Genomic DNA, 16,431 nt, shown 5'->3' with positions numbered 1-16,431 from the left:
AGGAATTTTTTGCCTGCATTATTCCCTTCCTGGCAAACTTGCTGCATATCTTGTGTGAGCAGCTTGTGTTTTCTTGTTTTGGGTTGTGGCTACAAGATTGTCAACCCTTGATTTACAGCACAATGCTGTTGATTGCAAAGTTCCATTTTAACCAGAAGGTTGTGGAATCAAACCACAGCAGCCTTCAGTTATATTTGTAGCTTTTCTACCTTTATATTTCCTCTAAAACCTGATGGCTGATCTAGTATCAGTGTGTTTAACATGTCGTATGCTGTGGTCTCCTATTTCAAAGTATGCAACCAATCTGTTGTAAATCTATTTTTTAAGTAGCAGTAACTATTTTGAGCTTTTTTTCTTTGCTTCACATGAAAACTACAATCAAACTTTAGAGGCTAGAGGTTCAGATTTGAATCATTTTTATGATCCAAACTGATCAGGTGAGACAGAGACAGGAGGATGCTTTTAGAAACAGGATGTGCTTGTTGCACCACTGGAATAAGGTAATCAAAGTGTGTTTCTTGTGTTGCCCTCAGTCAGGGTAAGACATGTTTATCCGTCTGTCTTTGTGATGCGTACAGCAGAGCTGACCTATTTCAGTGCTCTCTTTGCATAGCAGAATTAGTCTGAGCTGGATATTGGCCAGTGAGAGCATTAGTGAGCAAGGTAAATAATGCTGCCTCTACTTTGCCGAGCAGAAAAGGAGCTATGAGCTCTACCAGCTTGAAGAAAGTAGTTAATTCGCTGAGGAAGTTATCAGCAAGCACAAAGAAAAGTTAATTGGCTCTGATTAAGCAGGAGCCAGTGTAACATATTTCATCGAGGAATAAAAGAAAAAAGTATTAAGACAAAGAAAAAACAATTTATGTACTTTGACTCTTGTCAGTCATGTGTTTATACATTTTAATCATGCTCTTGCAGATGTGTGAGCCCACATATACACACAAAGATGAAATGAAGCTAAATGAGTTGCTGTCTTTTCCATGCCTGTTTGGTGGAGAAACCCTGATGTTCCGTCAGCAGCACATACACCATATTAGAGCTTTTTATCTGCAGAGGAGTTGATGTGACAGATGGTGAAGCCACATGTCGGTAGATGTGTGCATGTGTGAGCCTGTGTGTGTGTGTGTACGTGACTCTGACAGAAAGAGAGATGAAAGAGACAGCAAAAGACTGACTGTACTGACTCCTACTGACCAGACTGAGACTAAATCCATCAGTAAGCCTGCAAGTGATATTAAAAAAAAAAAACAGTTCAGGACTGCAGCACAGGGCAAACACAGTAAGTCAATTTGGTAACATGTCGTTTTTATCTGTACACTACAAGCACACCAAGGAATTTTGCAATGTCAAATCATGTGTTAAATGTACCTGTTCAACTTCGTGTCAGCTAACTGCACAGCAGTGCTCCAATTTCACTGCTCAATCTGAACATTATGTTGCTTTCTGATAAGCAGGCAGATAAGTGGAGCTCGGATTATGTGCCCCAGCCAGCTGTGCACAATGCACGTATTTACATCCCAGGTGGATTACTACAAATCAATATGAGGTTCAGGATTACTGTAGTACAGGCCAGAAGGATATGTGTGTGGATACAATAGTTTATCGTTTTATTTCTATTCAAGATATGAAATCCTTATGAGTAACCTTAAAGAATCCTAATCAGATAGAAAACATAGTATAGTTCTCCCTGATTACATTTTCACACTGGAAGGAGGCTGCAGAGGGGTAATAGAAAGTGTAAGAAAGAGATTATAAGAATGAAATCATATTATAATGAATTGACAGGATTCAATAAAGATCTGATCAATATTTTCAATTGTGCAGAAGTGTCAAGCCTAACTTCTTTTAGCTTCTCTGCAAAGAGACAGACTATAAAAAAATGCGTCTAACGTAGAAGATCAAACAATATTGTCTTTATATTGTATTTTAGACACTGTTGATGGCAGTCTGACACAAAGACACACAATCTGTATCTATTTCTTTAGTTGCGTCCATAATACATACCTAAATTAAAGTTTGATGGGTGTAAGAAAAAGTACTTTTTCACCAACAAGGTGATCTGCAAAGAGCTGTTAGCTGAACTTGTCATACCTCAGCTTGGTGTGCAGAGTAACTTTAAAAAAATGAAGAAGACAAGTGGAGGACAAAATAGGAATTTTCAGGCCTGAGAAGAATATTCTCCAGAGGTCCACTGTCAATGTTCTGAGATGTCAGAGCTGGGCCCACACAATGCAGGGCTAATTTGTATGTTTTTCCCCTCGTTTATCTATCTATCTATCTGTCTCTCTGTTAGCAACTTTATGCAAAAGATTTAGTGATTTCTTTTTTCTGAGATCTGGGTCTTGGTCTAACTTAGATTGCATTAAACTTTAAGAGTGATCTGGAAGGAATTGTGGACACCAGAATTTCTAAAAGGATTCTTCACAATATGGGTGGGAATGAGCTGCTTGGTGGAGGCCTCTACTCTCTGAGTATATCACCATAAGAATTGGAATTAGTTGTCATGCAAAACAATAAACGTTTATAAAAAGAGATTTCAGCATGAGCAAGTCCTTGTTGCTGTCGAGGAACTGCTGTCTTTTTTCAGCCATATGAAATTTAGAGCTTGTCTGTTTTGCGATTTGCACCCTGCATGTGTGGCGCACACTGGGACTTTAAATCCCCACAGACACTGACACAATAGGCAACCTGTTGGAAAAATGTTGTGTGCAAGCAAAGGAACAAGGTGAGATGAAGATAAAAGAGAAATCAAATAACATGGACTTTATTGGCTGTGATCTAATGAAACTACTCGGAGCTGAGGGCACAAGCAGGCTTATTTTTTTCAATACTTTACAATACAGCTTTTAGGACATTTAATATGAGCAGGTAAGTCTGATAAACAATAGAACAACAAATACACATATTTTCCAAAGTAATTCCTGGCTGTGGTAGGCGGCCTTTGCATAAGACTGTGAGAGATGGGAAAAGATTAGTGAAAGTTTAACATAGTTAAGTGAAATATTTTTTTAGAGTTAATGAGATTTTGCTGCCGGAAGACAAATTGAAAAATGACTAAATGGCTCACGATATCACACGACACGATAATTAATGGGAGATTGAGTAAATTACTTTGGGATCATGATCTCTTTTCACTTACTCATCTGATGTCTTTAAGAGTGGTTTTTTTTTGTATTTTTTTTCCTGACATTTAGGACTTTTACACCATATTAATAAAAGCATATAGACCTGAGCATGTAGACCTTATTATTATTACTCGTCTTTTTCCCTGGATTTTAAAAGCATTTTATTTCTGATGTCTGTGTCTTTTCCAGATGCTTCCTCAGATAAAAAGTGAGAGATTAGTCTTCATTCGGATGCACCAGTCACAGGTTTTAGTGAATAAGTAAAAGTTTTTAACAAATCCACATTAGCAAAGCTGAAACCCTGTACGTCTAGCGCAGGTTGACACATTTTTTGTTTGAAATATTTGAAATATATTGTCTTTTAGGGACTGGTCAGGACTGGAGGCAGGTCCACTGCATCCATTACTTGAAGGAAAATGTTGTTTTGTCTGGTTTCATTTAGAAATTTATGAAAGTCCCCATGAAAAGAAGTCTAGAAGGAAATAAACATTGTTCATGATAGCTATCACTCCTAAGTTTAAATGAAATTTGCCAAGAAAATTGACTGAAGTTCATAACATCTCCAGAATAATTTAAGTGGCTGTAAACAGTCTGGATGAGTGTCTTTTTCTTTGGTCCAATGCTCATAATGTCCATTTTTTCAGAAAAAGTCAGGAATAATGCCCCCATCAATCACATTTCCACTGAGTGATTTTCATCATTTCTGATGCCTCTGAGCTTCAATGCGAGTTTTTTCAGAACAAAGTTAGAAGTCACATATATGAATGGAACTTCATGCTTGTCAAAGGTCACTGACAGTAATCCCTCTCGCATGTGGTCGCAGCAGCTACTGATGAATAACAGTTCTCATGTGATGCTGTCCGAGGCTCACCGTCCAGCCGGAGCCTGATCCTTTGCCCTTTTGTAGATTACTTGGTTTAATTCACTTAATTATGGCACTGTAGACTAAATTATATGAAATATGTAAATCTTTGAAGAGCATTATTCTTAAAAATTTTCAAGTTTTTTACTACATTTTTTTTTAATTTTAATTTTTAATTTTTTTAATACATTTGTCAACTAAACAAACCATCTGATCATCTTTGTGTTTCAAAGGTGCATCCTTTAATAGACATTATTCCATACCTAATCAGGATCGCACTTATTGACCGAATCGTTTTAAAATAACTTTTTGTTTTATTTATTCATTCTATTCATTTATTTATTTACTTTATCATTTGTTTCTATTTTGTCTTTATCCTTGGCCCTAATTTGCCCCATCCTAATCTGTTTTATGCAACATGTTGCAGGCTTAACGCATAAATAAATATATATTAACAAAACAAATTAAGTTGATGATAAAAGATGAAGTATATATTCGATATTGCCTGTCATGATATAAACATTATAGTTACTCTAGCAATGACTATTTTCCAACATAAAAACTTTATAAGGCCCTTGCTCATTGGTTATATTTAAACAGACAAATACATGGTTAAAAAGAGAGCATGGAAGAGATCATGACTATTATGTCTTAACTGCACCTGTGATGTCAGTTCTTTTTCTGAGCAGCAAATGTAGCTAGCATTTTAGTTGCAGAGCTCCACTGTTTATGGCAATCAAAGCTTGGCATTTCATTATTTTTAGCAGCAACATCAAATTTGATTTCCTGATCCAGCTGCTGTGAGCACACTAATAACCATTTGTCTTTTTATAAAAATAAAAAACTAAATATCTGATTATCTTTGCTTTTAAGTCTGCTCAGTACTTAAGCAAGAAGAAAAATATTTAGACTACTGTTGCATCCCGACTGTTAAAGATGGAATAAAATCCGCAGGTGAAATAGAGCTGTTGAATTGATTCATTTGGACAAAGACCTTCACGCTTTAATATCCTGTCTTTTTCTGTTTCAGAAGAGGACCACACACTACGGATCTTGCTCTACTCTCTCATCTTCTTCTTGAGTGTATTTGGCAACCTGCTGATCATTGTGGTGCTCTCGGTCAATAAGCGAATGCGCACCGTCACCAACACCTTCCTGTTGTCTCTAGCTGTCAGTGACCTGATGATGGCCATCATCTGCATGCCATTCACCCTCATCCCCAACATCCTGAAGGACTTTATCTTTGGAGCTGCTATGTGCAAGATAGTCACCTACCTCATGGGTGAGTAAGGCAGTGTTAAGGGAAAGCAACAAAACACAGGATCAAAAAGACAAGTATTAAGACATATATATATATATATATATATATATATATATATATATATATATATATATATATATATATATATATATATATATATATATATATATATATATATATATATATATATATACATGTATAAACGTCTTTTGTTCAGTGTGAAATTGGTGTGAAAAACTTGTTCTGTGGAATTTATGTTAAACTTTCATTTAATGGCTGATCTCACTGCATTTTAAGCAGCTTAGCTAATGCCTTCAATGCCTACTTCAGTGCTTTGGGATGAACACTTGCAGATGGGAGGTCAGTTTCCTCCTAATGGAGGTTAGCTGTGCATCAACCACTGGGAATTTCAGTCAAGCTTCTCGATTGACAGACATGCTTAGAATAAAACTCAGACAAAAGCAGTTTTGTATACGACTGTGTCAAAGATGCATCATGATAAACTTTAATAAATGCCTGACAATAAATACTTTGAAGTAATTTATTACTTTTCTGTCAAGCTGGATAGAAAGAAAGAAAGAAAGAAAGAAAGAAAGAAAGAAAGAGTAATAATTTTAAATGATAAACAGTAGCCACAGAGCAATTAAATAATCTACAGTTCTGAAAATGAATGCAAATGCGAGTTTATTCAATACATTACCAATAATCGTATCAGATGCACTTTACATTTTGGAACTCGAATTCCAAGTAGCTGAAACAGAAAAGCAGCAAATTGCTTGATAGTAGGGTTGTAATGTTCTTATATCTATTTCGGTATACGGAGTTCCTACAAAGAAAAGTAGCTGCCTTTCACATGCTTTCTCCATAAAAAACAACAGCCCAGCCTCCGGTTAGTGGATATTAGGACCAGCGATAGTTTCAAGGAGAACCCAGAGCTTAAATTTCATCTTCTGTTGTTAAAAGCTCCTGTTTGGGAGCACTTTGGCTTTCCAGTGAAGTATGTAAATAGACAAAGAGAAGTAGTTCAGATGAAAGCAGTCTGCTGGTCTTGTGCTGAGCTGTGTTTAAGATCCGTTCCCCACTCCCATGTGGATGACAGTACATTCTCAATGAAGACTTGTTCTGGCTGAATTTTTCTATATTTATATTTTTTAAAAAGTAAATAAAACCTCACAACTAATCATGTTACTTAAACTTTTGATGCATACATGCTATTAAAGTTTTAATTTTAAAAGAATACATTGAACCATGATCTAAATTAATATTTAGACAAGTTTGAATAAACTATTGTATATTTTTCATTAAAACATCCCCCCATCACTCATAATATGTATGTGCAGATCCTGTCCAGCAAAACAGAGCAGGCATATATCCATGCTATATTTATATTATATTATATTTTTTATATTTTTAGTTTAAGAATGTTCTGTTAGATAATATGCAATATCAAGCCATTTTGTTTTTGGTTTAAATTTGAATGTCTTTAAATATATACCTGTTTACATCAAAGTTCAGTAATTTTATGCACTTAGTTAATACTTTTTTGATCATGGAAACCTGCTTTGTGTGTATTTGTAATTAATCAGTTAAAGATCTGCAACATACATCCTCAGTTTTTTCCCCATCAATAAAAGTGTGATTGGTCCAAAAATGCAAATAAAGAAAAGAAAAACAACAACAACAACAACAAAACAAAATCACAAACACCAAACAAAAAACAAAGAAAAGTTGTGACTGAACCTGAAAGAATGGCAGAGCTAAATTCTGACTAAGTAAAAAATAAGACTGTCCAGTTGTGCTGCCATTTGTTTGTTTTGTTTCTTCAAAACCAAATGTACTTTTATTTAATATTCTAACATTTATTTAGTGTTTTCATCCACCGTGGAGCATAGGAGTTGTCTTTTGAGAAACCTGTTGGCTAAAATAAGCTATGTGTACTTTTCACTGTGCTCAAATTTAGCTCTGTCAAGTCAAAGAGGAGGTTTGAATCTATTAATCTCACCTGTCTGTGATTGTTCCTTTATTAATGTAAAAATGAAATATCTTTAGGAAAAATGAAAATAGCTACATAAAGAATTCAGACACTGTATATAATTAGAGTTCAACATGGCAAGATGCTCTCCTAGCAACTGGGCTGGCTGTGAGTGTGTGGGCTCTACTCCACACTGTTGCATGTGAAAAGAAAATGAGAGGTTCCTCTGGTTCCTTAACTCTGTCTGACCTCTGCTGAGACTGTAGTGGCACAACTGTCACTATGAATGTGGCTGCTGTCCTGCTGTGCTTTAGTTTTTATGACTCTAGCTGTGACATATTTCTTTTTTTTTAAAAAAAAGGCTGTAACCCTATACCACACGCAGTGTTCCAGTTTGCACAGTGACTCTTGTCCAGAAGCCCTGTGGTGCATTGGTACCAGATAGGTCATAGTGGTGCTAAAAAAAAAATCCACAAATAGCAACTGGCCAAATAGCATCATAGACTGAAAACCAGCAGCAAAAAATGTCCAAACAACAGACATAAAACCACAGAAATATCAAATAAAACATACAAGCACATATAAAGAAATATATTTTCTTTCTTTTCACTTATTTGCTAAATTTAAAAAGTGACCTCAAAATTAAAGCCAAATAAGTTTTTTGTGTAGTTGTACCTCTTCCTGAAAATAAAATGAAATGAGCAAAACTTTTTTGACCCTGATATAAAATTGTCTTTTAAAGTGATTGACTTTCTGCCTCTTAGAGAAAATGAGAAGAGCAGTAAACCATGAGATGCTGCAATCTATTACTGTCCTTCTACAATCAAACAGGAGTAGTTGCTGCAATCAGGGAGTAACCAAGTTTTCTGACCTCATGTCAACCATGTTACAAAAGAGACTGATAACTGTTGAAAAGCTGCACATCCTCAGATTTTTTTTTATCATATTATTATTGCCTTTTCTATGAGTAGAATGTTCACTTATATGCACTTCACCTTGTATTCTCTTCTAGTGACTTACTCAGGGGGGATTTTCCTGTATTTCACCTTTAAAGAAATGAAACAGAAGAAAAAAACAGTTTAGAAAACAATGAACTGATTATTACAACCCAGCGGTTTCATCAGTTTTTAACTTTGCACAGTTGTCACGGTTGGTAGTTTTATGACTTTTGTATTCTCTTCTTGCATTCTCTTCTCTTCTGCTCTCTTGAATTACAAAATTATTTTCTAATTCAAGCAGATCTTTGTATTGTTGTGCAATGTTAATAGATGTTGTATGTTATTATAGTGAGGACAATTAAAAGGCCAATTTCTGTTAACTAAGGACCACTCTATAACAATTACAGTTGGAAAGCTCTTGGGTTATGCCTCTATAACTCTGGTACATCTACCCGTTGGGATTTTGGCCCAGTTGTCAAGAAGATTCTCCCAGCTCCCTCAAACTGGATGGCTTCCACTTGTGTACAGTAATCTTTAATTCTTATGGCTTCTTAGTCGGATTGAGGTCTAGGCTTTGAGTCAGCCATTCCAAGACATTTAAATATTTCCAAACTAACCCAGTGTGCTTAGTATGTTTGGGGACAGTGTTAGTAAACCTCTGTCCTAGTTTAGGTTTTCTCAAAGACTAAATCACACTTCCTTATGAGGCCCTGCCAATGAAAAATATTCCCACCGCATCATACATTGAGCAATGCAGTCCGTATATATATATATACGGACTGCATTGCTCAATGTATGATGTATGATGCGGTGGGAATATTTTTCATTGGCAGGGCCTCATAAGGAAGTGTGATTTAGTCTTTATATATATATATATATATATATATATATATATATATATATATATATATATATATATATATATATATATATATATATATATACATATATGTACACACCTGTTTTGTACCAAATGTTTACTCTAGACACAAAGGAAATCTAATAATATAATAACTTCTTTATTTTCATTACATGCACCACACAACATGCAACTCTGGTTAGGTTGACATTGAAGGAAATGTGTGTTCTTTCTTGCATTCATTATCCTAACCAGTTAGTCTGATTAAGCGTCGCGGAGAAGCTGGAGCCCATCCCAGCAGTCTTTGGGTGAAAGGCAGTGTACACCCTGGACAGTTTGCCAGTCCATCTCAGGGCAGAAATGTGTGTGAAAACTGGAAACAAAAACCAAAAAACAAACAAACAAAAAAAGAAAAACAAAACAAAACACGAAAAACAGTAAAATAAGAAAACCATCAACTGGAAGCAGCAGTCAAACTGCTATTTACTGTTGGCTAATTTTTATTGCTTCACTGGTGTTTATTTTGTTTTTTTTTATTCAGATGTTTTGACAACATAACATACACACACACACACACACACACACACACACACACACACACACACACACACACACACATTTTGTATTATTAACAAGGACATGGATAAGAGAGGTAAGGAGTAATTTCCCATCTTGTCCTGTGAGTCTGTAGATGCCAGATCATATCACGACATGATTTCCTGTCCCAAAAGATTCAGATAAAAATCCCCACCTCACCATTCTGCACTATATTTTTCTCCAAGCACGTCTTTCACACCATCTTTATTGTGACACAGGTATGAGTTGAACACTAAAAACCTTGTTTTTGGAGGTTTTTATTAAAGTTCCAAACCGTTTTCTGAACTTTGAGCCAAAATAACTTTCCTTTTTTTAAATTTCAACAACATTAAAAAAGAAAAAATATCTGAGCACAGATGGGAGCATTTATGTTTACCTTCTTTTCAAATAATCTCTTTTGTCCCCCTGCAGGCATATCAGTGAGCATTTCTACGTTTAGCTTGGTTGCCATTGCAATTGAGCGCTACAGTGCCATCTGTAACCCCCTGAAGTCACGGGTGTGGCAGACCCGTTCCCATGCCTACCGTGTGATTGCTGCTACATGGGTGCTGGCCTTCATCATCATGATCCCTTATCCAGTCATCAGTCACCTGGAGTCTTTTCAACGTCCTGACAATACCACAGGACACCGGTGTCGCCACAAGTGGCCCATTGCCACTGCAGAGCAGAGCTGGTAAGTGTTGGAGTGTCAAATGGGGACTTTTTCTTAATCCAAGTACCACTGGTTACAAATGGTAAATACTAAATATATGGATGTTCAGTGAGAGCAGTTATACATTGAACTTCATATTTAATGTAATTATCCTGAGACATCATTACCTATGGGTTACATCTACAATATGTGCTATTTGCAGAAACCTGCACAATATTTTGAAGTCAGATATGCATCTGCAAACAGATACTTGTCTGCGCTCAGCACTTAGATAAATGTTTTTGTTCAAATTTTCTCAGTTCTGCAAAGATTTTAAGGCCATTTGGTCAAACTAAGATGTGAGAAACCAAATTGGTCACTTGTTTAAAGTTAGCTTCCGGCTGCAGATCGGATTAACCCTTCCTTACAGACATTACGCTTCTGGTGAGTCAAAACTTCCTGCAGGACATGAAGGATCAGGCCAGGATCACATGTGAATTATTTGAATTTTTATCCTTTAAAAGTTCCAGCTATTTACACGTCTGTATATCAAGGTTCAAGTATCGGTTGTTATACTTACTGACTGGACACAAACATTTCAGAGATGTGAAAACACAGGTCAACAGAAAAAAGACTGAAAGTAACTGAGTAACATGAAATGTTCTCCCACCAGCTCAAAATAAAAATGTAGTTGTCATGTGACAAACACTCCAAACAAAATATTTTTTTTACACTACTTCTTTGCAAGATTAGCATTTTTTAATATACTTTTTTCCTTATTACCACATCTCAGTTGGGCGAGCTTTTGTGTTCTTGTTTAGAAATCCACCTTTGGTTCGGTGAAGATGGCCATAGAGCAAAAGCTTCTCATCTCTGACACAGTGATATGAAAAGTGCTCCTGACAGCAGAGTGACAAGAACTGCCCATAATGAATATTCACTTTGTTTACAGTTTTTGTTTTTTATGTAAACAAGGCCCCACTGGGATGTTTAAACCCAGTGTTGGCTCTGCACTGTTAGAACTAATTATTTGCCAATTAGCCCTGCTTTATAAGCATGTCGATGAGCCAAAGTTTTCATAAGATATCGCAAATAATCCATACCTACAATAACAAAAACAAGTTTTATTTTAATCTAATCTACTCAACATCTGTTCAAGTATTTGATGGTGGCTGATTTATGCTTCTTTGTTAATCATTGTGAGATTCCAGATATATGTTTTAAATCTATAAATATATTTTTAATTCCTACAACAAGTGCTGGCTCATTTTTGGCCAAACAATAGGTCGGTTTATCAGGAATAGAAACGTAAAGAGCCACAATGAGCAGAATGAGATAGAATTCAAAACAGTGGAAAACTGACTAAATTTAATTCTTCAGTAATCCTCATATTCATCCAAAGTAATAGTAACCCAAAGGTCCACATATAGCATAATCCAGTGTTATAGTTATTCAAAATGAGGCTTTAGTAAGTTTTTCTTTATACAACTGTTCTGAACAAGGTTGTATTTCAACGGTAACGCAGTGCAAAAGAACACATAAAACCGAATCTATATAATATTTACAGGACCTGCCGTCTGGACAGTGTTTCTTTTAGTATCAAATAAACTTCAGCAGAATCATTGGCGGCTTGTGTATGTGTCTGCATACTTTCAACCGGCCAGCTTCAGTAAAGTGAAACTTTTTTTCACTTCCATATTTGGACCTGGTTTTAAGAAGTGTGTAAGCTGAGCGTTTTTATGGGAACATTCAGTCGGTTGATAAAAAGACAATGTTTTCCATGTGTTTTTATTTTAGATTTATGATGAAACAGGATTTTAGTGGTTTCACTCAACACTGTGTATATCTGTGTTTATTTGTGCAAAGTTGATTTCAAGTTTGGATCTGTGTATATTTTTGCAGTTTTGGCTCAAAATATTTCCATATATATATATATACACACCCTCTCTAAAGGATGGTTTATGTGCCAGGTGAACGAAATATTCTACCCACAGGAGCATTCAGCTACAATAAACAGTTATTTTTTGTCTTTTTCATCCTAAATAGCAAAGTTTTTGTGGTTTAGTAACCATGCTTCTCTGTTGGACCTAACTTTGACAAAAACACAAGTTACATTTTCTTTCTTTAGCCTCTGAACCATTGTTGGGAGGCAGCGATGAGGGTAGTCGTCCTTGCGGGTGAAGAAGTAGTCCTGCAAGGGGATTAAGTTTCTTCACTTTACCCAGCAGTGGTAAAGCAGACACTGAACTCTCCTGTAACCAAAACCGTGATATTTCTCGCTTAAGCTCTTAGAAAAACCTGGACTTTCACATTTTAAGAGGCAGTTTCTCTTTGTAAACTTTTTCTACTCTGACTACCCAACTCTAACTTCTGCCAGTGCTGTGTGTCAGTCGTGCCTCTCTCTCTCTCCGTCTATCGTTCACTGTTAAAGGGTACTTCTGTGCTTACAGCACTTTGAAATGGCACTTTATGCCTTGAGATGTCAGAGGTGGTCTTTGGGAATTCTGGAAATTTAATAAAGATTAAGTTTATTTGTGATTTGTTATTTTTCCAGAGAACAACGTGACGATAAGCTATGAGGTCTGCGTTAATTCTTCTCCCAGGTTTTTAGTAAAACTTATCATTTGTTTCTTGTAGGTATGTTCTGCTTCTTCTTGTACTGTTCGCAATTCCAGGGGTCGTGATGATTATTGCTTATGGACTCATCTCCAGGGAGCTTTATCGAGGAATCCAGTTCGAGATGGGCCACAAGAAGGACTCTACTGGTGAGGTCATCTCCAATACACACTGAAGAGTTGAGAAATAAATAGATAAGTCCAATATGATGCTCCCTTTTCTGAGAGTAAAACTCATATAATTACATATGCAACAGGACTAGAAGCAAAAATGACTGTGCATTTTTTAGGTGAAAACTTACAACTGCACGATCATCAATCAAAGGAGGAATAAGTCTTACCCTCTATACCCACATGATCAAATATTATAATAAACTCTTACTTTATAACCAAAGGATTTTTTTTTTTTTTTTTAAATTTTTTTTTTTAGGTAATTTTCTAATAAGTATAAAAAAGGGTTTTAATAAGTACCACCATCATTTTAGAATCCACTAGTCAGGCAAATACTTTTTATTTTTGCGTAGTTTATGTGATAATAAGTAACTGCCTTTTCATAATGTCATTATTGCTTTGATCGTTATCACGAATGCAGGTGAAATAAAACATGAGTGTACAAAGATTGACATGATTTGTCCAAGGGTTCTCAGCATTAACATCTGATTGTTGAAATTAATACAGAGACTGTTCAAAGTATATTAGCAGTTAAAATCTAACATACAGTATGTGAAATATAAAACAAGGGAATAAAACATAACCACCAAATAAAAAAAGAAACCAGGCAACTGATGGGAAGGAGGATGAATAAAAAGAAAAGCATACTCGGAAATCTTGAGAGTAAATATCTTGGACAATGGCCAATTTAAAAGTCCAGAAGTGATTTAAAAGTTATATTAACTGTAATAATGGTTTATTTCAAGCTTTAGAAATATACTTAAATTATTTTTTTATCATTCCTAGAAGCACAGGATGATTAAATTCCATAATGGATGATTGTGTGGGTCAGGAGGAACTGCTAGTCACTTTTTGGTCCATTAGGGAGAGCAGCTGCTCTTTGGAGTACGATGACTCACTCAAGAGTAAACCATACAAATGGGTGCTTTTGTCATCAAAGAAATCAATCAAGCGGCCACAGGGAAAAAACAAAACAAAGATAAAACATATTTTCTCTATTAGAGTTATTTTCAATCCAACAGCATAATTTAAGATAGCTACCTTCCAAAATTAAGCACTAAAATAAATTGATCAGTGATTTAAAAAAAAATATATATATATATATATATATATGTATATACATATATATATATATATATATATATATATATATATATATATATATATATATATATATATATACATATATATATATATATATATATATATATATATATATATATATATATATATATATATATATGTATTCATTTAATTTTGAAAGAAAATTTTACATTTGGCCACTTTCAAGATAAAAATTATTTAGCAAAGTTTTCTCTCCATTTTGCATGACGTTTATTGAACAGTTTCCAGTAGAGAGGCTTGGTAGGTAAGGTCATGTAAAGATGTGATTTTTGTATATATTGTTTTATTTAAGGATTTAAATTTCATAAAATCATGCTGTTTGCTAAGTCATTGTGTTCCCTGTGTGATATTTGTCTTTTTCTGTTTTCTGTAAGAATACTGAGAAATCAAGTTGCCCAGTGAGACTGTATCACTGCTTTGTGTTCCACCTTGTACCTCAGTAGCATCAGCTGTAATATGTGAATTGTTTTTCTCGGGCAAAATTATAAATATAAAACAAATTTAAGCCTTCTTTCTATATTAGGTGATGATATTTTAAATGCAACCGTAAAGTGTTGAGTTTTATAACATTGAAATGAATCAAAAATACTCTTTTTCACTTTGCTTATTTCACCCATACAGATGTGAAGAATGGCCTCACCTCCACTGTTTCCGACTGTAGTGACGATGGAGATGGTTGCTATGTTAATGTGGTCAAGCGGCCACAGTCGATGGAGATGTCCACCATGACTGCATCGAGCAGACAGAGCAAGGCAGAGAGACCACGAAGCAACACGTCAGAGGCCAAGCTGGAGGCCAAGAAGCGAGTCATCCGTATGCTGGTGGTCATCATCGTCCTGTTCTTTCTCTGTTGGATGCCTCTATACTGTGCCAACACCTGGCGGGCTTTCGATGACATCTCTGCCAAACGTGCCCTCTCAGGTACACCTATCGCTTTTATCCATCTGCTGAGCTACACCTCTGCCTGCGTCAACCCTATTATTTACTGCTTCATGAACACACGCTTCCGCAAGGCTTTGCTCGCCACGTTCTCGTGCTGTGCTGCACCTTGTCGTCACCACCACCGTCGTCATGGGCTCCGTGATAATGAAGAAGACGTCATGGCTACAGGTGCATCCATGTCCAAGTTTAGTTACACTACAGTCAGCACCATGGGAACCTGCTGAAGGGAGATGGATGCAGGCAGAATCTATAACAGACAGTTACTATGGCAACATAACATCCACATCTTTTGTTTTCAGGCAAAGGCTGTGATCATGGAGAGAGGAGAACCAGGTCATATAATGTAGCAGTATATAAGCTTCATCTTTGACAGTCAAAGTGTGTAAAGATTGTTTAATGAAACCCATTTTTGCAGTGTAAATATCTTCACCGTTATATTAAAAAAGCACAAAAACAAAGTATATGATTATTTGTTGTCACAGTGGACCAAAGCAAATTGTTTGGTTAAATGTTTACTGTGTTTTGAGTGCATTTTGTATGTGTGTGTTTAAGTGTGTATGGTGCAGAGAATATACTGTTAGTAGGGTTGAGCTGTGTGGTATTTTAGGGAGGTAGTCTAGTTATCTTATTAGTCGTGTGGCTACAAAACATCTGAAGGCACTTTCAAAATGTAGTTTTCATTTTTGCTGTCAGTTGCTAAAATTAGTTGGTGTTAATGATCATAATTCAATTGCCTTGTGGACTAAGTGCCTGATTTCAAATACTGTGTTGCATTTGTCTCATGCTGATTTGCCTAATTTACTTCTTGCATAATAATCCCAGACAAATTGTAACCCTAGGGATTTCAGTGTGAGCATCAACTCATGGGCACATTTGTAATGTTTGAAATGAAGTCATGAGAACTGATTTATGAGCTGTCAAATGGATGACAGGGCTGGGTGACGGTAGGGGGGGGTGAAAACAACAACACATCTAGTGCAATGCTGGACAATTATTTAAAGTGCTTGTGGAATCTGTGCTATTCAGCTGTGTTTTTTTTCTTAGTGTCAACTTTGCTCTGAGAACAGGTTAATTGGAATCTGTTCTTTTAATAGGGATGAACCAATTCCACCCTTTTTTTAAATACAGTACAAGTATTTACATTTGAGTGCTCACCAATACTGAGTATCAATGTAAGTACCAATAAACCCAATTACAGTTCACTGACAAGGAGTGTGGACCAGAATGGCAGTTATGACAACTGAGTGGTTATTACAATGTGATATATCAGCTGGGTCACCTGTGGCCACCCTATTATTGTAAGGCTTGAAAACTGCCAGAATCTTAATAATAA

At 35.8% G+C, this 16,431-nt stretch overlaps 1 protein-coding gene across 1 annotated transcript in view; it reads left to right on the top strand.

Moving 5' to 3' along the window:
- The window catches only part of cckbrb (cholecystokinin B receptor b), a gene marked incomplete at both ends in the record, with an annotated part of 33,370 nt that extends 18,048 nt beyond the window's left edge, over window positions 1–15,322 (top strand). Inside the window, 4 exons of the mRNA XM_079254055.1 lie at window positions 5,018–5,269; window positions 10,026–10,287; window positions 12,883–13,010; window positions 14,778–15,322. Coding sequence (XP_079110181.1) covers window positions 5,018–5,269; window positions 10,026–10,287; window positions 12,883–13,010; window positions 14,778–15,322 — 1,187 coding nt within the window. The remainder of the gene's footprint in view (window positions 1–5,017; window positions 5,270–10,025; window positions 10,288–12,882; window positions 13,011–14,777) is intronic.
- Between the last annotated feature and the right edge of the window lie 1,109 nt (window positions 15,323–16,431).

Source organism: Telmatherina bonti, assembly GCF_933228915.1.
Source record: "Telmatherina bonti genome assembly, chromosome: 15".
In the NCBI taxonomy this organism is placed as follows: Eukaryota; Metazoa; Chordata; class Actinopteri; order Atheriniformes; family Telmatherinidae; genus Telmatherina; species Telmatherina bonti.
The sequence above is the reverse complement of the archived record's forward strand: the minus strand, read 5'-3'. Positions and strand labels throughout refer to the sequence as shown.